Raw genomic sequence first — 27,206 nt, forward strand, 5'->3', positions numbered from 1 at the left:
TACCATGGAAAACTCAGAAGAAGGCTGGGACAGAGGAAGGCTGGGACAGAGGAAGGCTGAGACACAGAGTATTATGGAAAACTCAAGAGGAAGGCTGGGACAGAGGAAGGCTGGGACACAGAGTACCATGGAAAACTCAGAGGAAGGCTGGGACACAGAGTACCATGGAAAACTCAGAGGAAGGCTGGGACACAGAGTACCATGGAAAACTCAGAGGAAGGCTGGGACACAGAGTACCATGGAAAACTCAGAGGAAAGCTGGGTGGGACACAGAGTATCATCAAAAACTCAGAGGAAGGCTGGGACAGAGGAAGGCTGAGACACAGAGTACTATGGAAAACTCAAGAGGAAGGCTGGGACAGAGGAAGGCTGGGACACAGAGTACCATGGAAAACTCAAGAGGAAGGCTGGGACAGAGGAAGGCTGGGACACAGAGTACCATGGAAAACTCAGAAGAAGGCTGGGACAGAGGAAGGCTGGGACAGAGAGTACCATGGAAAACTCGGAGGAAGGCTGGGACAAAGGAAGGCTGGGACAGAGGGATAGAGAGAGAGAGGGGAGAGTACAGTAAGAGAGAGGAGAAGGAAGACCTTGAGGGAATGACCTATCTATGTTTCTCTCTCTCCACACACACAAACACACACATGCACGCACGCGATTTAGGTCACAGAATGAGTGGGTAGTAGAAACGTGAGTTTGGAGTGAGGTAGGTGGACGTGATGCCATGGTACTCTAGACACACACACAAACAGACACACTGGGCCTGTGCAATTAATATGGGACACCTTTGGAGAGTAGAGGACATGTTTAAGCCTTAATGACCCATGGTTTAATAGGTGAATGTTTGGACTGCCCACACAGAGGAAAGAAGACATAATATTAATGACAGGAAAAATGGGAGATTTATTTAAGTCATATAGTTTGATAGCACAGTAAATGTGGAAATTATGACCAAATACGATGTGTTCTATGGTTATATGCAAATGACCGGGCAGTAATTTAGGCCGGACGATTTGATTAAGATGGAAAGACACGTTGAAGATCTGAAGTTTGATATTTTAATAGAAAGAATATTATTGATGTAAAAAGCTAGACGAGAATAATAACTGAGTGAGAGAAAGAGTTGGAGACAACATTAAAATGTGAGAACGAGAAATAGGGAATTATATACAGTGCCTTGCGAAAGTATTCGGCCCCCTTGAACTTTGCGACCTTTTGCCACATTTCAGGCTTCAAACATAAAGATATAAAACTGTATTTTTTTGTGAAGAATCAACAACAAGTGAAACACAATCATGAAGTGAAACGACATTTATTGGATATTTCAAACTTTTTTAACAAATCAAAAACTGAAAAATTGGGCGTGCAAAATTATTCAGCCCCTTTACTTTCAGTGCAGCAAACTCTCTCCAGAAGTTCAGTGAGGATCTCTGAATGATCCAATGTTGACCTAAATGACTAATGATGATAAATACAATCCACCTGTGTGTAATCAAGTCTCTGTATGAATGCACCTGCACTGTGATAGTCTCAGAGGTCCGTTAAAAGCGCAGAGAGCATCATGAAGAACAAGGAACACACCAGGCAGGTCCGAGATACTGTTGTGAAGAAGTTTAAAGCCGGTTTTGGATACAAAAATATTTCCCAAGCTTTAAACATCCCAAGGAGCACTGTGCAAGCGATAATATTGAAATGGAAGGAGTATCAGACCACTGCAAATCTACCAAGACCTGGCCGTCCCTCTAAACTTTCAGCTCATACAAGGAGAAGACTGATCAGAGATGCAGCCAAGAGGCCCATGATCACTCTGGATGAACTGCAGAGATCTACAGCTGAGGTGGGAGACTCTGTCCATAGGACAACAATCAGTCGTATATTGCACAAATCTGGCCTTTATGGAAGAGTGGCAAGAAGAAAGCCATTTCTTAAAGATATCCATAAAAAGTGTTGTTTAAAGTTTGCCACAAGCCACCTGGGAGACACACCAAACATGTGGAAGAAGGTGCTCTGGTCAGATGAAACCAAAATTGAACTTTTTGGCAACAATGCAAAACGTTATGTTTGGCGTAAAAGCAACACAGCTCATCACCCTGAACACACATCCCCACTTTCAAACATGGTGGTGGCAGCATCATGGTTTGGACCTGCTTTTATTCAGCAGGGACAGGGAAGATGGTTAAAATTGATGGGAAGATGGATGGAGCCAAATACAGGACCATTCTGGAAGAAAACCTGATTGAGTCTGCAAAAGACCTGAGACTGGGACGGAGATTTGTCTTCCAACAAGACAATGATCCAAAACATAAAGCAAAATCTACAATGGAATGGTTCAAAAATAAACATATCCAGGTGTTAGAATGGCCAAGTCAAAGTCCAGACCTGAATCCAATCGAGAATCTGTGGAAAGAACTGAAAACTGCTGTTCACAAATGCTCTCCATCCAACCTCACTGAGCTCGAGCTGTTTAGCAAGGAGGAATGGGAAAAAATGTCAGTCTCTCGATGTGCAAAACTGATAGAGACATACCCCAAGCGACTTACAGCTGTAATCGCAGCAAAAGGTTGCGCTACAAAGCATTAACTTAAGGGGGCTGAAAAATTTTGCACGCCCAATTTTTCAGTTTTTGATTTGTTAAAAAAGTTTGAAATATCCAATAAATGTCATTCCACTTCATGATTGTGTCCCACTTGTTGTTGATTCGTCACAAAAAAATACAGTTTTATATCTTTATGTTTGAAGCCTGAAATGTGGCAAAAGGTCGCAAAGTTCAAGGGGGCCGAATACTTTCGCAAGGCACTGTAAAAGGAGATTGAGCAAAATGAGACAGACAAGAGAGAGGAAAGAAATGCAGGTAGAGAACGCGAGAGAGGTATAGAACGCGATAGAGAGAGGTAGAGAACGCGATAGAGAGAGGTAGAGAACGCGATAGAGAGGTAGAGAACGCGATAGAGAGGGGTAGAGAACGCGATAGAGGTAGAGAACGTGATAGAGGTAGAGAACGCGATAGAGAGAGGTAGAGAACGCGATAGAGAGAGGTAGAGAACGCGATAGAGGTAGAGAACGCGATAGAGAGAGGTAGAGAACGCGATAGAGAGAGGTAGAGAACGCGATAGAGGTAGAGAACGCGATAGAGAGAGGTAGAGAACGCGATAGAGAGAGGTAGAGAACGCGATAGAGAGAGGTAGAGAACGCGATAGAGAGAGGTAGAGAACGCGATAGAGGTAGAGAACGCGATAGAGGTAGAGAACGCGATAGAGAGAGGTAGAGAACGCGATAGAGAGAGGTAGAGAACGCGATAGAGGTCGAGAACGCGATAGAGAGAGGTAGAGAACGCGATAGAGAGAGGTAGAGAACGCGATAGAGAGAGGTAGAGAACGCGATAGAGAGGTAGAGAACGCGATAGAGAGGTAGAGAACGCGATAGAGAGGTAGAGAACGCGATAGAGAGGTAGAGAACGCGATAGAGAGAGGTAGAGAACGCGATAGAGAGAGGTAGAGAACGCGAGAGGTAGAGAAAGCGATAGAGAGAGGTAGAGAACGCGATAGAGAGAGGTAGAGAAAGCGACAAGAGAGGCTAGAGGGGCAGACAAGAGAGAGAGAGGGGAGCCAGAGAGATTAAAAACAGATGAAGAGAGATATAGAAAGAGAGGGGGAAAGGGAGAGAGCCCTCCATAGCAGCAGCTTCCTAGTTGTTGTGGGGGCTCCCAGCCAGCTCAGAGAGAATCACACTTTCAGCAACATGCCAGGACGCATCACGTCTGCTATACTCAGCCCTGGGCGCCCGCTATGAGGTCACATAAATGCACCGCACTGCACCATGGGTAATCTCCCATGGGGGGAGGGTCGGCTGGATGGGCCACTTTGTGGCGGTGGTACGACACAGATGTGCAGAGATGCGTACACACACACTGCTTTCGTCATCCAGAGTATATAGAAAGACAGAAAAGGCCTGCAGAGCCATTTCCCAGACTAACAGCTCAGATAGGGATTATATTACTGGGAATATGGTGCTCTGAAGACAGAAACAACAAAGCCTCAACTACATAGGACATGATTGATGCCCTGCTTGATGGCGCTGTACAACTAAAGTTATTTTGATTCTGGGAAAGTGATTCCTGTGAATGGCATTCAGCCACAGAGTTGGCCACAGTTGGCCATTAACTAGGCTGATGCTCGATGCTGATGCTCGATGCTGATGCTCGATGCTAACCTGATAGAGCATCATCTGAGCCAGAGGAGAGACATAGGACCATCCTTCAAAGGACAAGTGATAGTTCTTTCATGATGGCTGCTTACCACTACACTTGTTGTTGTCGAGCTGAAGTCAGCTCCAAATGCATGTGGACCCACACACACACACATGAACAGACACACACACACATGAAAGGACGGACACACACACATGGTTACATACACATGAACAGACACACAGGCACACACGAACAGGGACACGCACACACACACGGTTACATACACATGAACAGACACACACACACCCACACACACGAACAGACACCCACACACACGAACAGACACACACACACACACGAACAGACACACACACACACGAACAGACACACACACACACGAACAGACACACACACACTAACAGACACACGCACACTAACAGACACACGCACACACACACAAACAGGCACACACGCACAGACACACACACACACACACACACACACGAACAGACACACACACACACGAACAGACACACACACACACGAACAGACACACACACACACACACACAAACAGACACCCACACACACAAACAGACACACACACACACACACGGACAGGGACACGCACACACACGGTTACATACACATGAACAGACACACACGCACACACGAACGGGGACACGCACACACGAACAGGGACACACACACGAACAGGGACACACGCACATACACAAACAGACACACACACACGCACAGACACACACGCACACACGCGAACAGACACACGCGCGAACAGACACACGCGCGAACAGACACACACGCGAACAGACACACACGCGAACAGACACACACGCGAACAGACACACACGCGAACAGACACACACGCGAACAGACACACACGCGAACAGACACACACGCACACAAACAGACACACACGCACACGAACAGACACACACGCACACGAACAGACACACACACACACGAACAGACACACACACACACGAACAGACACACACACACACACGAACAGACACACACACACCCACACGAACAGACACACACACACCCACACACACGAACAGACACCCACACACACGAACAGACACACACACACACACGAACAGACACACACACACACGAACAGACACACACACACACACACACACACGAACAGACACACACACACACACACGAACAGACACACGAACAGACACACACACACACACACACGAACAGACACACACACACACACACACACAAACAGACACACACACACACACACACGAACAGACACACACACGAACAGACACACACACGAACAGACACACACACGAAAAGACACACACACGAACAAACACGAACAGACACGAACAGGGACACACGCACACACACAAACAGACACACACACACACACACACACGAACAGACACACACGCACACACACACGAACAGACACACACGCGAACAGACACACACGCGAACAGACACACACGCGAACAGACACACACGCGAACAGACACACACGCACACAAACAGACACACACGCGAACAGACACACACGCACACAAACAGACACACACGCACAGACACACACACACGCACACACACAAACAGACACACAAACAGACACACACACACACACACGAACAGACACACACACGAACAGACACACACACACACAAACAGACACACACACGAACAGACACACACGAACAGACACACACGAACAGACACACACACGAACAGACACACACACGAACAGACACACACACGAACAGACACACACACGAACAGACACACACACGAACAGACACACACACGAACAGACACACACACGAACAGACACACACACGAACAGACACACACACGAACAGACACACACACGAACAGACACAGACACGAACAGGGACAAACAGACACGAACAGGGACACAAGCACACACACAAACAGACACACACGCACACACACGAACAGACACACATGCACACACACGAACAGACACACACGCGAACAGACACACACGCACACACACACAAACAGACACACGCACACACACACAAACAGACACACACGCACAGACACACGCGCACACACACACGAACAGACACACACACACACACGAACAGACACACACACACACACGAACAGACACACACACACACACACACGAACAGACACACAGACACACACACGAACAGACACACACACGAACAGACACACACACACACACACACACACACACACGAACAGACACACACGAACAGACACACACGCCAACAGACACACACGCCAACAGACACACACGCCAACAGACACACACGCCAACAGACACACACGCCAACAGACACACACGCCAACAGACACACACACACACACACAGAAACAGACACACACACGAACAGACACACACACACACAAACAGACACACACACAAACAGACACACACACAAACAGACACACACACAAACAGACACACACACGAACAGACACACACACGAACAGACACACACACACAAACAGACACACACACACACACACAAACAGACACACACACACGAACAGGGACACACACACACACACAAACAGACACACACACGAACAGACACACACACGAACAGACACACACACGAACAGACACACACACGAACAGACACACACACAAACAGACACACACACGAACAGACACACACACGAACAGACACAAACAGGGACACACACACACACGAACAGACACACACACACACACACACAAACAGACACACACACACACACACACAAACAGACACACACACACGAACGGGGACACACGCACAAACAAGGATACACACGCACGAACAGGGACACACACACACAGGCACACACAGACACAGGCACACACATACACAGGCACGGACAGAGGGACACATACACATGAACAGGGACACATACGCACAAACAATGATACACACGCACGAACAGGGACACACACACACAGGCACACACATACACAGGCACGAACAGGGACACACACACACACATGAACAGGGACACACATACACACATGAACAGGGACACACACATACACATGAACAAGGACACACACACACGAACAGGGACACACACACACACGAACAGGGACACACACAGACACACGAACAGGGACACACACACACACACACACGAACAGGGACACACACACACACACACGAACAGGGACACACACGAGCAGACACACACACAGGGACACACACGAGCAGACACACACACAGACACGAACAGGGACACACACGAGCAGACACACACACACAGACACACGAACAGGGACACACACAGACACACGAACAGGGACACACAGACACACGAACAGGGACACACAGACACACGAACAGGGACACACAGACGAACAGGGACACAGACACACACGAACAGGGACACACAGACATACACAAACAGGGACACACAGACACACACGAACAGGGACACACACACACACGAACAGGGACACACACACACACACGGACAGGGACACACACACACGAACAGGGACACACACACACACACGAACAGACACACACACACGAACACACACACACACACGAACAGGGACACACACACGAACAGGGACACACACACACACACGAACTGGGACACACACAGTCACACACACATGAACAGGGACACACACACACGAACAGGGACACACACACACGAACAGGGACACACACACACGAACAGGGACACACACACACGAACAGGGACACACACACACGAACAGGGACACACACACACACACGAACAGGGACACACACACACACGAACAGGGACACACACACACACGAACAGGGACACACACACACACACATGAACAGGGACACACACACACACACATGAACAGGGACACACACACACACACACACACACACACATGAACAGGGACACACACACACACACACACACACACACACATGACCAGGGACACACACACACACACACACACACACACATGAACAGGGACACACACACACATGAACAGGGACACACACACACGAACAGGGACACACACACACGAACAGGGACACACACACACGAACAGGGACACACACACACGAACAGGGACACACACACACGAACAGGGACACACACACACGGACAGGGACACACACACACACACGAACAGGGACACACACACACACGAACAGGGACACACACACACACGAACAGGGACACACACACACACGAACAGGGACACACACACACACACATGAACAGGGACACACACACACATGAACAGGGACACACACACACACATGACCAGGGACACACACACACACACACACACACACACGAACAGGGACACACACACACATGAACAGGGACACACACACACAAACGAACAGGGACACACACACACACATGAACAGGGACACACACAAAAACATGAACATACACACACACACACACACACGAACAGACACACACACACACACACGGACAGGTACACACACACACACACACGAACAGGGACACACACACACACGAACAGGGACACACACACACACATGAACAGGGACACACACACACACACATGAACAGGGACACACACACACACACACGAACAGGGACACACACACACACACACGAACAGGGACACACACACACACGAACACACACACACACACACATGAACAGGGACACACACACACACACACACACGAACAGGGACACACACAGTCACACACACGAACAGGGACACACACACATGAACAGGGACAAACACAGTCACACACACATGAACAGGGACAAACACACATGAACAGGGACACACACACATGAACAGGGACACACAGTCACACACACGGACACAAACACACAGGCAGGTACACACGTAGCGAGGGATAGAGCTATAAAGGTACTCCCGTAGAGAGGGATAGAGCTATAAAGGTACTCACGTAGAGAGGGATAGAGCTATAAAGGTACTCACGTAGAGATGGATACAGGTATAAAGGTACTCACATAGAGAGGGATAGAGCTATAAAGGTACTCCCGTAGAGAGGGATAGAGCTATAAAGGTACTCACATAGAGAGGGATAGAGCTATAAAGGTACTCATGTAGTGAGGGATACAGCTATAAAGGTACTCCCGTAGTGAGGGATACAGCTATAAAGGTACTCCCGTAGAGAGGGATATAGCTATAAAGGTACTCACATAGAGAGGGATAGAGCTATAAAGGTACTCACGTAGAGAGGGATATAGCTATAAAGGTACTCACATAGAGAGGGATAGAGCTATAAAGGTACTCCCGTAGTGAGGGATACAGCTATAAAGGTACTCATGTAGAGAGGGATAGAGCTATAAAGGTACTCCCGTAGAGAGGGATACAGCTATAAAGGTACTCCCGTAGAGAGGGATAGAGCTATAAAGGTACTCATGTAGAGAGGGATACAGCTATAAAGGTACTCACATAGAGAGGGATAGAGCTATAAAGGTACTCCCGTAGAGAGGGATACAGCTATAAAGGTACTCCCGTAGAGAGGGATAGAGCTATAAAGGTACTCACATAGAGAGGGATAGAGCTATAAAGGTACTCATGTAGTGAGGGATACAGCTATAAAGGTACTCACGTAGTGAGGGATACAGCTATAAAGGTACTCACGTAGAGAGGGATACAGCTATAAAGGTACTCACGTTGCCATAGTCGATGTAGAACACATGGACCTTTGCTGGCGATTGAACTTTCTCCACCCGGGCTCTGTACCTTTACAGAGGTAAGTGAAGGAACAGATGGAGGGGAAGATGAGAGAGAAAGAAAGGTGATAATTGAAAGAAAGAAGAGAGAGGTAGAGTAAGAGTGATAGAGATGAGAGAGAAAGGAGAGAGAAGATGAGGGAGAAGATGAGAGAGAGAGAGAAAGAGAGAGAAGATGAGAGAGATAGGGAGAAGATGAGAGAGGGAGAGAAAGGAGAGAGAGGAGAGAGGGAGAAGATGAGAGAGAGAGAGAGAGAGAGAGAGAGGAGAGAGAGGAGAGAGAGATCATTCCATTGTTATTTCCCAGGAGAGCTGGTGTGGTGGTGGATATGTCTGTAGTGATAAGGCCTTTGAGGAGAGAGACCCTATGGGATTTGAAATGTTCCATTTCAGACAGGCCACTGTATAGAAACAGGGGGAATTATATTGGCCTGTATGACTTGTTCATTTCAAGAGGTGTGTGAGAAATCATACGTCTACAATCTAAGCCTATAGTACCAGAAAAGCACAGAGTTAATCAAAAATAAAAGTTATTGAAGCCAATTGGTGAAGTAAATTGTGGGATAGCTCAGTGGGAAGGAGAGGCAAGTCAAAGAGCCTTTCAATCACTGTGTGGCCCACATCACCCACATTAACCTGAGGAGGAGAGGAGAGACAGGATGGACAGAAGGAGAAAACAAACGCTACTAACAATTAGGCAACGGTGGAGTGGACACAACAGGGGAGAGAGAGACATGTAGAGAGAAGACAGAGAATGATGAGAGAAGAGAGAGAGAGAGAGAGAGAGAGAGAGAGAGAGACAGAGACAGCGACAGAGACATACATGTAGAGAGAAGACAGAGAGAATGATGAGAAGAGAGATAGAAAAAGAAACAGTCAGGGAGAAAGTGACGAAAGAGAGCCAGACAAACAATGACAGAGCGAAAGAGAGAGAATGACAGACAAGCAGACTCATTCAGAACTCCTCAGTGGCTGCATTCAACAGGCCTTGAAAGGAACCCAACCCTAATTAGTCTTTAATAATTCCAGCAAATCTCCCTCCCTCCTCCTCAGAATAAAGAGGTACAACACTCACTATGGTTTGAAATTACCTCAATGAACAACAGACTAACAGGTCCCGGAAAAAACACTAAAACAAAAAATGTGTTTTGCATAAAAAGGAAGAACCACAGCTTTTCCTGGAAAGGAGTAACAACAGACTAGTGCTCTCCATGCACAACATGAGTAACAGCAGACTGGTGCTCTCCATGCACAACAGGAGTAACAACAGACTGGTGCTCTCCATGTACAACATGAGTAACAGCAGACTGGTGCTCTCCATGCACAACATGAGTAACAACAGACTGGTGATCTCCGTGCACAACAGGAGTAACAACAGACTAGTGCTCTCCATGCACAACAGGAGTAACAACAGACTAGTGCTCTCCATGCACAACATGAGTAACAGCAGACTGGTGCTCTCCATGCACAACAGGAGTAACAACAGACTGGTGCTCTCCATGTACAACATGAGTAACAGCAGACTGGTGCTCTCCGTGCACAACATGAGTAACAACAGACTGGTGCTCTCCGTGCACAACAGGAGTAACAACAGACTGGTGCTCTCCGTGCACAACAGGAGTAACAACAGACTGGTGCTCTCCGTGCACAACAGGAGTAACAACAGACTGGTGCTCTCCATGCACAACAGGAGTAACAATAGACTGGTGCTCTCCATGCACAACAGGAGTAACAACAGACTGGTGCTCTCCATGCACAACAGTAGTAACAATAGACTGGTGCTCTCCACACAAAACAAGAGTAACAACAGACTGGTGCTCTCCACGCACAACAGGAGTAACAATAGACTGGTGTTCTCCACACAAAACAGGAGTAACAACATACTGGTGCTCTCAATGCACAACAGGAGTAACAACAGACTGGTGCTCTCCATGCACAACAGGAGTAACAACAGACTAGTGTTCTCCATGCACAACAGGAGTAACAACAGACTAGTGTTCTCCATGCACAACAGGAGTAACAACAGACTGGTGCTCTCCATGCACAACATGAGTAACAACAGACTAGTGTTCTCCATGCACAACAGGAGTAACAACAGACTAGTGTTCTCCATGCACAACAGGAGTAACAACAGACTGGTGCTCTCCATGCACAACATGAGTAACAACAGACTGGTGCTCTCCATACACAACAGGAGTAACAACAGACTGGTGTTCTCCATACACAACAGGTGTAACAATAGGCAAGTGTTCTCCATACACAACAGGAGTAACAACAGACTGGTGCTCTCCATGCACAACAGGAGTAACAACAGACTGGTGCTCTCCATGCACAACAGGAGTAACAACAGACTGGTACTCTCCATGCACAACAGGAGTAACAACAGACTGGTGCTCTCCATGCACAACAGGAGTAACAACAGACTGGTGCTCTCCATGCACAACAGGAGTAACAATAGAATGGTGCTCTCCACGCACAACAGGAGTAACAATAGAATGGTGCTCTCCACACAAAACAGGAGTAACAACAGACTGGTGCTCTCCATGCACACAGGAGTAACAATAGAATGGTGCTCTCCATACAAAACAGGAGTAACAACAGAATGGTGCTCTCCATGCACAACAGGAGTAACAATAGACTGGTGCTCTCCACACAAAACAAGAGTAACAACAGACTGGTGCTCTCCACACAAAACAGGAGTAACAACAGACTGGTGCTCTCCATGCAAAACAGGAGTAACAACAGACTGGTGCTCTCCATGCACAACAGGAGTAACAATAGAATGGTGCTCTCCATACAAAAAAAGGTGTAACAATAGAATGGTGCTCTCCATACAAGACAGGAGTAACAACAGACTGGTGCTCTCCATGCACAACAGGAGTAACAACAGACTGGTGCTCTCCATACACAACAGGAGTAACAAAATACTGGTGCTCTCCATACACAACAGGAGTAACAACAGACTGGTGTTCTCCATACACAACAGGAGTAACAACAGACTGGTGCTCTCCATACACAACAGGAGTAACAACAGACTGGTGCTCTCCATACAAAACAGGAGTAACAATAGGCTAGTGCTCTCCATACAAAACAGGAGTAACAATATACTGGTGCTCTCCATACAAAACAGGAGTAACAACAGACTGGTGCTCGCCATACAAAACAGGAGTAACAACAGACTGGTGCTCTCCATACAAAACAGGAGTAACAATAGACTGGTGTTCTCCATACAAAACAGGAGTAACAATAGACTGGTGCTCTCCATGCACAACAGGAGTAACAGACTGGTGCTCTCTATACACAACAGGAGTAACAACAGACTGGTGCTCTCCATACAAAACAGGAGAAACAACAGACTGGTGTTCTCCATGCACAACAGGAGTAACAATAGACTGGTGTTCTCCATGCACAACAGGAGTAACAACAGACTGGTGCTCTCCATGCACAACAGGAGTAACAACAGACTGGTGCTCTCCATGCACAACAGGAGTAACAATAGACTGGTGTTCTCTATACAAAACAGGAGTAACAATAGACTGGTGCTCTCCATGCACAACAGGAGTAACACTAGACTGGTGCTCTCCATACAAAACAGGAGTAACAATAGCCTGGTGTTCTCCATGCACAACAGGAGTAACAAAAGACTGGTGCTCTCCATGCACAACATGAGTAACAACAGACTGGTGCTCTCCATGCACAACAGGAGTAACAATAGACTGGTGCTCTCCATACACAACAGGAGTAACAACAGACTGGTGCTCTCCATGCACAACAGGAGTAACAATAGACTGGTGCTCTCCATACACAACAGGAGTAACAACAGACTGGTGCTCTCCATACACAACAGTAGTAACAATAGAATGGTGCTCTCCATGCACAACAGGAGTAACATTAGACTGGTGCTCTCCATACACAACAGGAGTAACAACAGACTGGTGTTCTCCATACACAACAGGAGTAACAAAAGACTGGTGCTCTCCATGCACAACATGAGTAACAACAGACTGGTGCTCTCCATGCACAACAGGAGTAACAATAGACTGGTGCTCTCCATACACAACAGGAGTAACAACAGACTGGTGCTCTCCATACACAACAGTAGTAACAATAGAATGGTGCTCTCCATGCACAACAGGAGTAACATTAGACTGGTGCTCTCCATACACAACAGGAGTAACAACAGACTGGTGTTCTCCATACACAACAGGAGTAACAACAGACTGGTGCTCTCCATACACAACAGGAGTAACAACAGACTGGTGCTCTCCATGCACAACAGGAGTAACAACAGGCAAGTGCTCTCCATACAAAACAGGAGTAACAATAGACTGGTGTTCTCCATACACAACAGGAGTAACAACAGACTGGTGCTCTCCATGCACAACAGGAGTAACAATAGAATGGTGCTCTCAATGCACAACAGGAGTAACAATAGAATGGTGCTCTCCATACAAAACAGGAGTAACAACAGACTGGTGCTCTCCATGCACAACATGAGTAACAATAGACTGGTGCTCTCCACACAAAACAAGAGTAACAATAGACTGGTGCTCTCCATACACAACAGGAGTAACAACAGACTGGTGCTCTCCATACACAACAGGAGTAACAATATAATGGTGCTCTCCATGCACAACAGGAGTAACAATAGGCAAGTGTTCTCCATACAAAAGAGGAGTAACAATCGACTGGTGTTCGCCATACACAACAGGAGTAACAACAGACTGGTGCTCTCCATGCACAACAGGAGTAACAACAGACTGGTGCTCTCCATGCACAACAGGAGTAACAACAGACTGGTGCTCTCCATGCACAACAGGAGTAACAACAGACTGGTGCTCTCCATGCACAACAGGAGTAACAACAGAATGGTGCTCTCCATGCACAACAGGAGTAACAACAGACTGGTGCTCTCCATGCACAACAGGAGTAACAATAGGCAAGTGTTCTCCATACAAAACAGGAGTAACAATAGACTGGTGTTCGCCATGCACAACAGGAGTAACAATAGACTGGTGCTCTCCACACAAAACAAGAGTAACAACAGACTGGTGCTCTCCACACAAAACAGGAGTAACAACAGACTGGTGCTCTCCATACAAAACAGGAGTAACAACAGACTGGTGCACTCCATGCACAACAGGAGTAACAACAGACTGGTGCTCTCCATGCACAACAGGAGTAACAATAGAATGGTGCTCTCCATACAAAACAGGAGTAACAACAGACTGGTGCTCTCCATGCACAACAGGAGTAACAATAGACTGGTGCTCTCCACACAAAACAAGAGTAACAACAGACTGGTGCTCTCCACACAAAACAGGAGTAACAACAGACTGGTGCTCTCCATACAAAACAGGAGTAACAACAGACTGGTGCTCTCCATGCACAACAGGAGTAACAACAGACTGGTGCTCTCCATGCACAACAGGAGTAACAATAGAATGGTGCTCTCCATACAAAACAGGAGTAACAACAGACTGGTGCTCTCCATACACAACATGAGTAACAACAGACTGGTATTCTCCATACACAACATGAGTAACAACAGACTGGTGCTCTCCATACACAACATGAGTAACAACAGACTGGTGCTCTCCATACACAACAGGAGTAACAACAGACTGGTGCTCTCCATACACAACAGGAGTAACAACAGACTGGTGCTCTCCATACACAACAGGAGTAACAACAGACTGGTGCTCTCCATATAAAACAGGAGTAACAACAGACTGGTGCTCTCCATGCACAACATGAGTAACAATAGACTGGTGTTCTCTATACAAAACAGGAGTAACAATAGACTGGTGCTCTCCATGCACAACAGGAGTAACACTAGACTGGTGCTCTCCATACAAAACAGGAGTAACAATAGACTGGTGTTCTCCATGCACAACAGGAGTAACAATAGACTGGTGTTCTCCATGCACAACAGGAGTAACAATAGACTGGTGCTCTCCATACAAAACAGGAGTAACAATAGACTGGTGTTCTCCACGCACAACAGGAGTAACACTAGACTGGTGTTCTCCATGCACAACAGGAGTAACAACAGACTGGTGCTCTCCATACACAACAGCCAAAGGGAGTACGAGTGAACAAGAAGATAAAAATAATAATAAGTCCCAGCCACTGCATCTCACAGATGGCTCTTTTGAAATCTCTCCTCAACTATCGCTGGCGGATGCGAAAACGTAAAAGTTTTTGTTCCCAGAAGTTGAGTGAGGGGAGAGGGGGAGGGAGATGATGAGCTGTCCACCTGGCTAGGGAGGGGTGAGTCTCTATTTTTAATATTAGTTTGGCATTTCCCTTCTCTCCCTCTCCTTCCCACCGTCTCTCTCTCTCGGTCACCTCCTTGATGGGGCCCAAAGTCATAGCAGACACCCGGTGGCGCCCACCCGACGCACTTCGCCTCCGCGACTACCATCTGTCCCCGCCACCATCTGTAAACTTCACCGGCAACATCCGGTGTACCGGCTGGGTTGACGAGGGCTCAACACCTCTACAAAGCTCTGTTCTAAAAGGGGCCCTCTTAAAAACCAGGGCCGTTCAGGAGCCATGACTTTGTGATGTTCCTTTTATGGCAGGGCAGATTTAAAACCAGAAACAGTATGGACAAAGGGTAGATAAATAGGTAGGACGCTTTGTATTTTGGAAAGTTGATACTTGGTCTTTACAAACTATAAGAATAGATCCAGGCAAAAAGCCAAAGAGAAAGGGTGTGGGTAACTCACATCCAGGTTAAGGTCGGAGCTTATCAGTTGCTCTAATACGATCCTCTAATGTACATTTTGGCTGCACCCAAACGCCAACTATTAGCCCCGACTTGGGCACTAGTCATAAGGAAAGGGGATGGATTGGGCACTAGTCATAAGGAAAAGGGATTGATTGGGCACTAGTCATAAGGAAAAGGGATTGATTGGGCCCTAGTCATAAGGAAAGGGGATTGATTGGGCACTAGTCATAAGGAAAAGGGATGGATTGGGCACTAGTCATAAGGAAAAGGGATTGATTGGGCACTAGTCATAAGGAAAAGGGATTGATTGGGCACTAGTCATAAGGAAAAGGGATTGATTGGGCACTAGTCATAAGGAAAAGGGATTGATTGGGCCCTAATCATAAGGAAAGGGGATTGATTGGGCACTAGTCATAAGGAAAAGGGATTGATTGTAGGACCAATAGCTCTCTCTCTAACAGAAAGATCAGTTCCAAGACCTCAACATAGGGTCAGGTATTGTACTACACATTAAAATGGAGACATTGCAGCACCATGTGACAGAAAGATAAAACACGTACCACTCTCCGTCCGCGGAGAAATTGGCGATGCAGTAGTCCCCTCGGCGGGCAGCGTACGAGCCCTCCACTGGGGGCTGGGCGGCGATCTCTGCCCTCATGGTCTCCATCAGGTTCTCCAGCTGGGTGCCTGAGGGGCGGGGAGAGGGAGACATTTTCAATGTCTACAAACAGGCCCTTTGACTAGATGCCAACGGCATTAGTATTTGGCTCATATCCCATGTATCACTGTTGAGCCATACAGCGCTCTGCCCCAAAATGGACGCCCGATCGCAGTAACCACCATGGGGAAATTGGTCATCTCCGTTTCCTGTAGTAATTATCACCGCATTAGCACCATGTCACAAATACTAAATAATCCTATTTCTACTAGCCTTACCATCAGTGGAGACAGTCATAACCAAAACAGCATGAGTAAAAAGACTGAGCTCTGTGACGTGTCTACCAGTCACCAACCCATTGTCCTGTATGGGAGAACTATTAGGTGGAGATGCCAGAAAATGTGGCGGTGGATAATATCCATGTTTTGAAGAGGATGATAAGAGCGTCAGGTTGTGTGGATTCAGACTGCAATCACTAGTCCAGTGATTTGCGCTCAGCAGTAACACATGGCTAGCTGTCACGGCTGATGGCTCGGAGTGTGTGTGAAGAGGTATGGGATGTGTGTGCGTAAGTGTGTGAGAGAGAGTGTGAAGAGAGTGCAGATCGCTTACTCCAGCTAGTTTAGCAAAGTGCCCGATGTTGAAATTACATGGTGATTTGTTGACAACCTATTCCCATTGATTTCCCCTTGGGCCTTGGGCAATGTAACAACCAGGGCTATACACTGACTCAATAAAAAAAGAATGCCCCTTCGTCTGCACAGCAAGTGTGTGTGTGTGTGTGTGTGTGTGTGTGTGTGTGTGTGTGTGTGTGTGGGGAGGCTGGACATGGAAATATTCTCAACGATTGATGAAAAAAAGTAATTATTTCAAAGATGGCAGAGAAAAGCAAAACTAATTGCTAGTAATGAACATGCTACACCAGCCATAACACACAGAGGACAAAGGGTCGTTTCCCTTTGATGTGAGCCAGGTTGATAAGAGGTGATGTTTCAGCATGTGCCCCCGGGGGAGGTGGGGGGGTGATGTCCGCCACAAACATACAGACGTTCACACACAATGGCACCGCATATATGACATACACACACAGATCAGTGCAATCTGTGTAATCAGTGCAATCAGTGTAATCTGTGGCCCGTGAGCTTGAAGCATTACGGAAATGTGACATGGATGGGCTCCTCCACTGCATTACCAACGCTACTGAACGGGGGAGGTGTGTGTGTGTATTGGAGGGAGGTGTGTGTGTGTGTGTGTGTGTGTGTATATTTGAGGGAGGGTGGTGTGTGTTGGAGGGAGGTGTGTGTGTGTGTGTATTGGAGGGAGGTGTGTGTGTGTGTGTATTGGAGGGAGGTGTGTGTGTGTGTGTGTGTGTATTGGAGGGAGGTGTGTGTGTGTGTGTATTGGAGGGAGGTGTGTGTGTGTGTGTGTATTGGAGGGAGGTGTGTGTGTGTGTGTATTGGAGGGAGGTGTGTGTGTGAGTGTGTGTATTGGAGGGAGGTGTGTGTGTGTGTGTGTGTATTGGAGGGAGGTGTGTGTGTATTGGAGGGAGGTGTGTGTGTGTGTATTGGAGGGAGGTGTGTGTGTGTGTATTGGAGGGAGGTGTGTGTGTGTGTGTGTATTGGAGGGAGGTGCGTGTATGTGTGTGTGTATTGGAGGGAGGTGTGTGTGTGTGTGTGTGTATTGGAGGTGTGTGTGTGTGTGTGTGTATTGGAGGGAGATGTGTGTGTGTGTATTGGTGGGAGATGTGTGTGTGTGTGTGTATTGGAGGGAGATGTGTGTGTGTGTGTGTATTGGAGGGAGATGTGTGTGTGTGTATTGGAGGGAGATGTGTGTGTGTGTGTGTGTGTGTGTGTGTATTGGAGGGAGATGTGTGTGTATTGGAGGGAGATGTGTGTGTGTGTGTGTGTGTGTGTGTGTGTGTATTGGAGGGAGATGTGTGTGTGTGTGTATTGGAGGGAGATGTGTGTGTGTGTGTGTATTGGAGGGAGATGTGTGTGTGTGTATTGGAGGGAGATGTGTGTGTGTGTGTGTATTGGAGGGAGATGTGTGTGTGTGTGTGTATTGGAGGGAGATGTGTGTGTGTGTATTGGAGGGAGATGTGTGTGTGTGTGTGTATTGGAGGGAGATGTGTGTGTATTGGAGGGAGATGTGTGTGTATTGGAGGGAGATGTGTGTGTGTGTGTGTGTGTGTGTGTGTGTGTGTGTGTGTGTGTGTATTGGAGGGAGATGTGTGTGTGTGTGTATTGGAGGGAGATGTGTGTGTGTGTGTGTATTGGAGGGAGATGTGTGTGTGTGTGTGTATTGGAGGGAGATGTGTGTGTGTGTGTGTGTATTGGAGGGAGATGTGTGTGTGTGTGTGTGTATTGGAGGGAGATGTGTGTGTGTGTGTGTATTGGAGGGAGATGTGTGTGTGTGTGTATTGGAGGGAGATGTGTGTGTGTGTGTGTGTATTGGAGGGAGATGTGTGTGTGTGTGTGTATTGGAGGGAGATGTGTGTGTGTGTGTGGGGGGGGGGGGGGCAGCTTAATGTGTGTTGTGATCAAACAAACACCTCAAAGGCAAAGCCACATTAAACGAACGAACAAGCCACATCTCACACACACACCACTGCTCCCTCCCTCCGTCCCTCCCCAACAGCTCAGAGCTGTTAATGTGATTTTATTCCGGCCTGCATCAGAGCGTTTGTTTAAAAAAACGAGGGAATATTAAAAGTTCAAAAGAGAGTGAGCAGCCAGCTAGCGCTTAGCCAGCTACCTTAACATGATGTCATGTACGCTAAACAGGAGAGTGAAAACAGGAGGCTTGCGGGGGGGGGGTTAGGGGAGGTAAGGTAAGAGGGGGAGGTGGGGGTGTGTGTGTTTGTTGTGGGGTTTGGGGAGAGGAACGTGGCGTCCACATTCCTCACTGCCCATCCACTGGCACCCTGATGGCTAATGACTGCTGTTTGAGGGGAGCGAGGAGCGCACAGACATACACACACAAACACACGCTTGAGAAAGGCATCCTCAGTGTTTTGTAGGAGCAGCAGATTTAAGGAAACACGTCAGATCAACAACCCTCCCGTCTATCCCAGAGGTACAGCTCAGATAAACAACCCTACCCCCCCAACCCTCCCATCTATCCCAGAGGTACAGCTCAGATCAACAACCCTACCCCCCCAACCCTCCCGTCTATCCCAGAGGTGCAGCTCAGATTCAGATAAACAACCCTACCCCCCCAACCCTCCCATCTATCCCAGAGGTACAGCTCAGATCAACAACCCTACCCCCCCAACCCTCCCATCTATCCTAGAGGTACAGCTCAGATCAACAACCCTACCCCCCCAACCCTCCCATCTATCCCAGAGGTACAGCTCAGATCAACAACCCTACCCCCCCAACCCTCCCGTCTATCCCAGAGGTGCAGCTCAGATTCAGATAAACAACCCTACCCCCCCAACCCTACCATCTATCCTAGAGGTACAGCTCAGATCAACAACCCTACCCACCATATCCTCCCATCTATCCCAGAGGTACAGCTCAGATAAACAACCCTACCCCCCCAACCCTCCCATCTATCCCAGAGGTGCAGCTCAGATTCAGATAAACAACCCTACCCCCCCAACCCTCCCATCTATCCCAGAGGTACAGCTCAGATCAACAACCCTACCCCCCCAACCCTCCCATCTATCCCAGAGGTACAGCTCAGATCAACAACCCTACCCCCCAACCCTCCCATCTATCCCAGAGGTACAGCTCGTGACGGCCGCATAGTTGCGGCTGTGCAGCGCTCCGGCTGCCGGCGGAAGATTTATTCATCTAATTAAAAAAGTTTGAGAGAGAGCGTCTTCCTGCTTCCCCAGCCAGGAGTGGTAGTAGTAATGGTGTGTGTGTGTGCGTGCGTCTTTGCCTGGGTCACGAGGCATGCTCCACTTTGGGCCCAGAGAGATTTGATTAAATAATAAATAAGCTAAGAGGGAGTCCTCTCCAATCGCTATATAAAGCTTTAATGAAAACACTTAATTTAACCTAATTAATACCAGTGGCCTGGCATTACTGTGGAGGGGAAGGTACAGGAAGGAGGTAGGGTACAGAACACATGATGTAGCAGAGGCCTGGCATTACTGTGGAGGGGAAGGTACAGGAAGGAGGTAGGGTACAGAACACATGATGTAGCAGAGACCTGCCATTACTGTGGAGGGGAAGGTACAGGAAGGAGGTAGGGTACAGAACACATGATGTAGCAGAGGCCTGGCATTACTGTGGAGGGGAAGGTACAGGAAGGAGGTAGGATACAGAACACATGATGTAGCAGAGACCTGGCATTACTGTGGAGGGGAAGGTACAGGAAGGAGGTAGGGTACAGAACACATGATGTAGCAGAGACCTGGCATTACTGTGGAGGGGAAGGTACAGGAAGGAGGTAGGGTACAGAACACATGATGTAGCAGAGGCCTGGCAATACTGTGGAGGGGAAGGTACAGGAAGGAGGTAGGGTACACAACACATGATGTAGCAGAGACCTGGCATTACTGTGGAGGGGAAGGTACAGGAAGGAGGTAGGGTACAGAACACATGATGTAGCAGAGACCTGGTATTACTGTGGAGGGGAAGGTACAGGAAGGAGGTAGGGTACACAACACATGATGTAGCAGAGGCCTGGCATTACTGTGGAGGGGAAGGTACAGGAAGGAGGTAGGGTACAGAACACATGATGTAGCAGTGGCCTGGTATTACTGTGGAGGGGAAGGTACACAACACATGATGTAGCAGAGACCTGGTATTACTGTGGAGGGGAAGGTACAGGAAGGAGGTAGGGTACAGAACACATGATGTAGCAGAGACCTGGCATTACTGTGGAGGGGAAGGTACAGGAAGGAGGTAGGGTACAGAACACATGATGTAGCAGAGACCTGGCATTAATGTGGAGGGGAAGGTACAGGAAGGAGGTAGGGTACAGAACACATGATGTAGCAGAGGCCTGGCATTACTGTGGAGGGGAAGGTACAGGAAGGAGGTAGGGTACAGAACACATGATGTAGCAGAGACCTGGCATTACTGTGGAGGGGAAGGTACAGGAAGGAGGTAGGGTACAGAACACATGATGTAGCAGAGACCTGGCATTACTGTGGAGGGGAAGGTACAGGAAGGAGGTAGGGTACAGAACACATGATGTAGCAGAGGCCTGGTATTACTGTGGAGGGGAAGGTACAGGAAGGAGGTAGGGTACACAACACATGATGTAGCAGAGGCCTGGCATTACTGTGGAGGGGAAGGTACAGGAAGGAGGTAGGGTACAGAACACATGATGTAGCAGAGGCCTGGCATTACACCCCAAACAGAATAACTCCAGACAGAGCTGTAATCTCTGTAGTATGCAACAATAACCAAAATGTACATATACAGTGCCTTCGAAAAGCATCCAGACCTTGACCTTTTCCACATTTTGTTATGTTACAGCCTTATTCTAAAACTGATTAAATGGTCTTTTCCCCTCATCAACCCACAATACACAATACAGCATAATGAATGACAAAGCAAAAACAGATTTACAGACATTTATGTAAATGTATGCAATAAAAATAACTGAAATATGACATTTACATAAGTATTCAGACCCTTTACTCAGGACTTTGTTGAAGCACATTTGGCAACGATTACAGCATAGAGTCTTATTGGATTTGATGTTACAAGCTTGGCACAGCTGTACTTGAGGAGTTTCTCCCATTCTTCTCTGCAGATATTCTAAAACTCTGCCAGGTTGGATGGGGAGCGTCGCAGCACAGCTATTTTCAGGTCTATCCAGAGATGTTCGATCGGGTTCAAGTCCAGGCTCTGGCTGGGCCACTCACGGACATTCATTCTTGTCCCGAAGCCACTCCTACATTTTCTTGACTGTGTGCTTATGGTCGTTGTCCTGTTGGAAGGATAACCTTTGTATGATGTCCTGATCGCTCTGGAGCAGGTTTTCATCAAGGATCTCTCTGTACTTTGCTCTGTTCATCTTTTCCTCGATCCTGACTAGTCTCCCAGTCCCTGCTGCTGAAAAACATCCCAGGCTTGACACTGCCACCACCATGTTTCACCGTAGGGATGGTGCCAGGTTTCCACCAGACGTGATGCTTGGCATTCAGGCCAAAGGAGTTCAATCTTGGTTTTATCAGACCAGAGAATCTTGTTTCTCATGGCCTGAGAGTCTTTAAGTGTCTTTTGGCAAACTCCAAGCAGGCTGTCATGTGCCTTTTACTGAGAAGTGGCTTCCGTCTGGCCACTCTATCATAAAGGCCTGATTGGTGGAGTGCTGCAGAGATTGTTGTCCTTCTGGAAGGTTCTCTCATCTCCACAGAGAAACTCTGGAGCTCTGTCAGATTGACCATCGGGTTCTTGGTCACCACCCTGACCAGGCCCTTCTGCCCCAATTGCTCAGTTTTCATAGAGCTGGCCACCTGGACAGAGTCTTGGAGGTTCCAAACTTCTTCCATTTAATAATAATGGAGTCTTGGTTCTTGGTGACCTTGTATGTTTCAGACATGTTTTGGTACCCTCCCCAGATCTGTGCCTCAACACAATCCTGCCTTGGAGCTCTACAGACAATCCCTTCCACCCCATGGCTTGGTTTTTGCTCTAACATGCACTGCCAACTGTGGGACCTTATATAGACAGGTGTGTGCCTTTCCAAATCATGTCCAATCAATAGAGTTTACCACAAGTGGACTCCAACCAAGTTGTAAAAACATCTAAAGGATGATCAATGGAAACAGGATGCACAGGAGCTCAAATTCGAGTCTCATAGCAAAGGGTCTGAATACTTATGTAAATAAGGTACAGATGAAGTCAGAAGTTTACATACACTTAGGTTGGAGTCATTAAAACTCGTTTTTCAACCACTCCACAAATGTCTTGTTAACAAGTTGGCAAGTCGGTTAGGACATCTACTTTGTGCATGACAAGTAATTTTCCCAACAATTGTTTACAGACAGATTATTTCACTGTATCACAATTCCAGTGGGTCAGAAGTTCACACACCAAGTTGACTGTGCCTTTAAACTGCTTGGAAAATTCCAAAAAATGATGTCATGGCTTTAGAAGCTTCTGATAGGCTAATTGACATCGTTGAGTCAATTGCAGGTGTACCTGTGGATGTATTTCAAGGCCTACCTTCAAACTCAGTGCCTCTTTGCTTGACATCATGGGAAAATCAAAAGAAATCAGCCAAGACCCCAGATAAAAAATTGTAGACCTCCACAAGTCTGGTTCATCCTTGGGAGAAATTTCCAAACGCCTGAAGGTACCACGTTAATCTGTACAAACAATAGTACCTAAGTATAAACACCATGGGACCACACAGCCATCATACCGCTCAGGAAGGAGACGCGTTCTGTCTCCTAGAGTTGAACGTACTTTGGTGCGAAAAATGCAAATCAATCCCAGAACAACAGCAAAGGACCTTGTGAAGATGCTGGAGGAAACAGGTACAAAAGTATCTATATCCACAGTAAAACGAGTCCTATATCGACATAACCTGAAAGGCCGCTCAGCAAGGAAGAAGCCACTGCTCCAAAACCGCCATAAAAAAGCCAGACTACGGTTTGCAAATTGCACATGGGGACAAAGATGGTTTTTCTTCTTGGAGAAATGTCCTCTGGTCTGATAAACAAAATAAAACTGTTTGGCCATAATGACCATCGTTATGTTTGGAGGAAAAAAGGGGATGCATGCAAGCCGAAGAACACCATTCCAACCGTGAAGCACGGGGATGGCAGCATCATGTTGTGGGGGTGATTTGCTGCAGGAGGGACTGGTGCACTTCACAAAATAGATAGCATCACCAGGAAGGAAAATTATGTGGATATATTGAAGCAACATCTCAAGACATCAGTCAGGAAGTTAAAGCTTGGCAAATGGGTCTTCCAAATGAACAATGACCCCAGGCATACTTCCAAAGTTGTGGCAAAATGGCTTAAGGACAACAAAGTCAAGGTATTGCCCTGACCTCAATCCCAAAGAAAATTTGTGGGCAGACCTGAAAAAGCGTGTGCGAGCAAGGAGGCCTACAAACCTGACTCAGTTACACCAGCTCTGTCAGGAGGAATGGGCCAAAATTCACCCAACTTATTGTGGAAAGCTTGTGGAAGGCTACCTGAAGCGTTAGACCCAAATTAAACAATTTAAAGGCAATGCCACCAAATACTAATTGAGTGTATGTATACTTCTGACCCACTGGGAATGTGATGAAATAAATAAAAGCTGAAATAAATCACTCGCGACTATTTTTCTGACATTTCACATTCTTAAAATAAAGTGTTGATCCTAACTGACCTAAGACAGGGAATTTTTACTTGGATTAAATGTCATGAATTGTGAAAAACTGAGTTTAAATGTATTTGGCTAAGCTAAGTAAGCTTCCGACTTCAACTGTATGTTTTTTTGTTAAACCTTTTCGGGCTAGGTGGCAGTATTTTCACATCTGGATAAAAAGTGTGCCTAAAGAAAACTGCCTACTACTCAGGCCCAGAAGCTAGGATATGCATATAATTGGTAGATTTAGATAGAAAACACTCTAAAGTTTCTAAAACTGTTTGAATAATGTCTGAGTATAACAGAACTGATATGGCAGGTGAAAACCAGAAAAAAATCCATCCAGGGAAAAAAAAATTGAGGTCACTCTCTTTTCAATAGGTTTTCTATGGGGATCTAGATTTCTGTGGCACTAGCTTGCAGTTCCTATTGCTTCCACTGGATGTCAACAGTCTTAAAAATTGGTTGATATTTTTCCTTTGAGAAATGAAGAAGTAGGGCAGTTCAGAACGAGGGTCGAGTGAAGTGTACTGTTTGTTAGAGGCGCGTGACCTGAAAGCTCGCTCCACTTTGTTTTTATATCCGCTATTGAACGCAGTTTATCCCGTCTTAAATTTTAGTGATTATTTACGTAAAAAAATACCTAAAGTTGTATTAGGAAAGTTGTTTGAAATGTTTGGACAAAGATTACAGGTAACTTATTAGATATTTTGTAGTCATGTTGCGCGAGTTGGAACCGGTGTTTTTTCTGGATCAAACGCTCCAAATAAATTGACATTTTGGAGATATAACGACGGAATTAATTGAACAAAAGGACCATTTGTGATGTTTATGGGACATATTGGAGTGCCAACAAAAGAAGATCTTCAAAAGGTAAGGCATGAATTATATCGTTATTTCTGCATTTTGTGTCGCGCCTGGCGGGTTGAAATATGAATGTCATGTGTTTGTTTGGTGGGGTGCTATCCTCAGATAATCGCATGGTTTGCTTTCGCCGTAAAGCCTTTTTGAAATCTGACACGTTGGCTGGATTAACAACAAGTGTAGCTTTAATTTGGTGTATTGCATGTGTGATTTCATGGAAGTTTAATATTTCTAGTAATTTAATTTGAATTTGGCGCTCTGCCATTTCACCGGATGTTGTCGAGGGGTTCCGCTAGCGGAACGTCTAGCCATAACAGGTCTCAACCTGTTTTCACTTGGGTATTATGTGTAGATTGATGAGGAAACAAATAAATTCAATCCATTTTAGAATAAGGCTGTAACGTGGAAAATCTGAATACTTTCCGAAGGCACTGTAGGCTATGCTACATCCTATCCTATGAAAATCAGGGCAAGCACACAAACCCAAGAGTGGCCGGTGTGCTTATGAAACACCAATGTTAACCCTACCTTACATGTTCTCCTATGAGATCCATCCTCCAGGCCAGTGTCCTCATATAACACCAGTGGGGTTTAAAGCCATCCATGAGGTCATATGGCTGAGGTTACATAAGGAACAGTAGATCAGTACACAGCCGACAGCATCCCAAATGGCACCATATTCCCTATGTAGTGCCCTATCGGCCCTGGTTAAAAGTAGTGCACTATATAGGGAATAGGGTAACATATGGGAAGCAGT

At 46.8% G+C, this 27,206-nt stretch overlaps 1 protein-coding gene across 2 annotated transcripts in view; it reads right to left on the reverse strand.

Annotated features, from left to right (window-relative positions):
• Nucleotides 1-27,206, reverse strand: part of LOC110490780 (staphylococcal nuclease domain-containing protein 1) — a 374,611-nt gene that overhangs the window by 55,159 nt on the left and 292,246 nt on the right. For both annotated transcript variants that reach the window (XM_036944950.2, XM_090200893.1), the window contains exons 19-20: nt 17,212-17,338; nt 9,856-9,925 (exon numbers count right to left, since the gene is read on the reverse strand). In XM_036944950.2, the coding sequence (XP_036800845.1) occupies nt 9,856-9,925; nt 17,212-17,338 (197 nt within the window). The remainder of the gene's footprint in view (nt 1-9,855; nt 9,926-17,211; nt 17,339-27,206) is intronic.

Source organism: Oncorhynchus mykiss, chromosome 15 (genome assembly GCF_057628025.1).
Source record: "Oncorhynchus mykiss isolate SJ-2025 chromosome 15, ASM5762802v1, whole genome shotgun sequence".
NCBI lineage: Eukaryota > Metazoa > Chordata > Actinopteri > Salmoniformes > Salmonidae > Oncorhynchus > Oncorhynchus mykiss.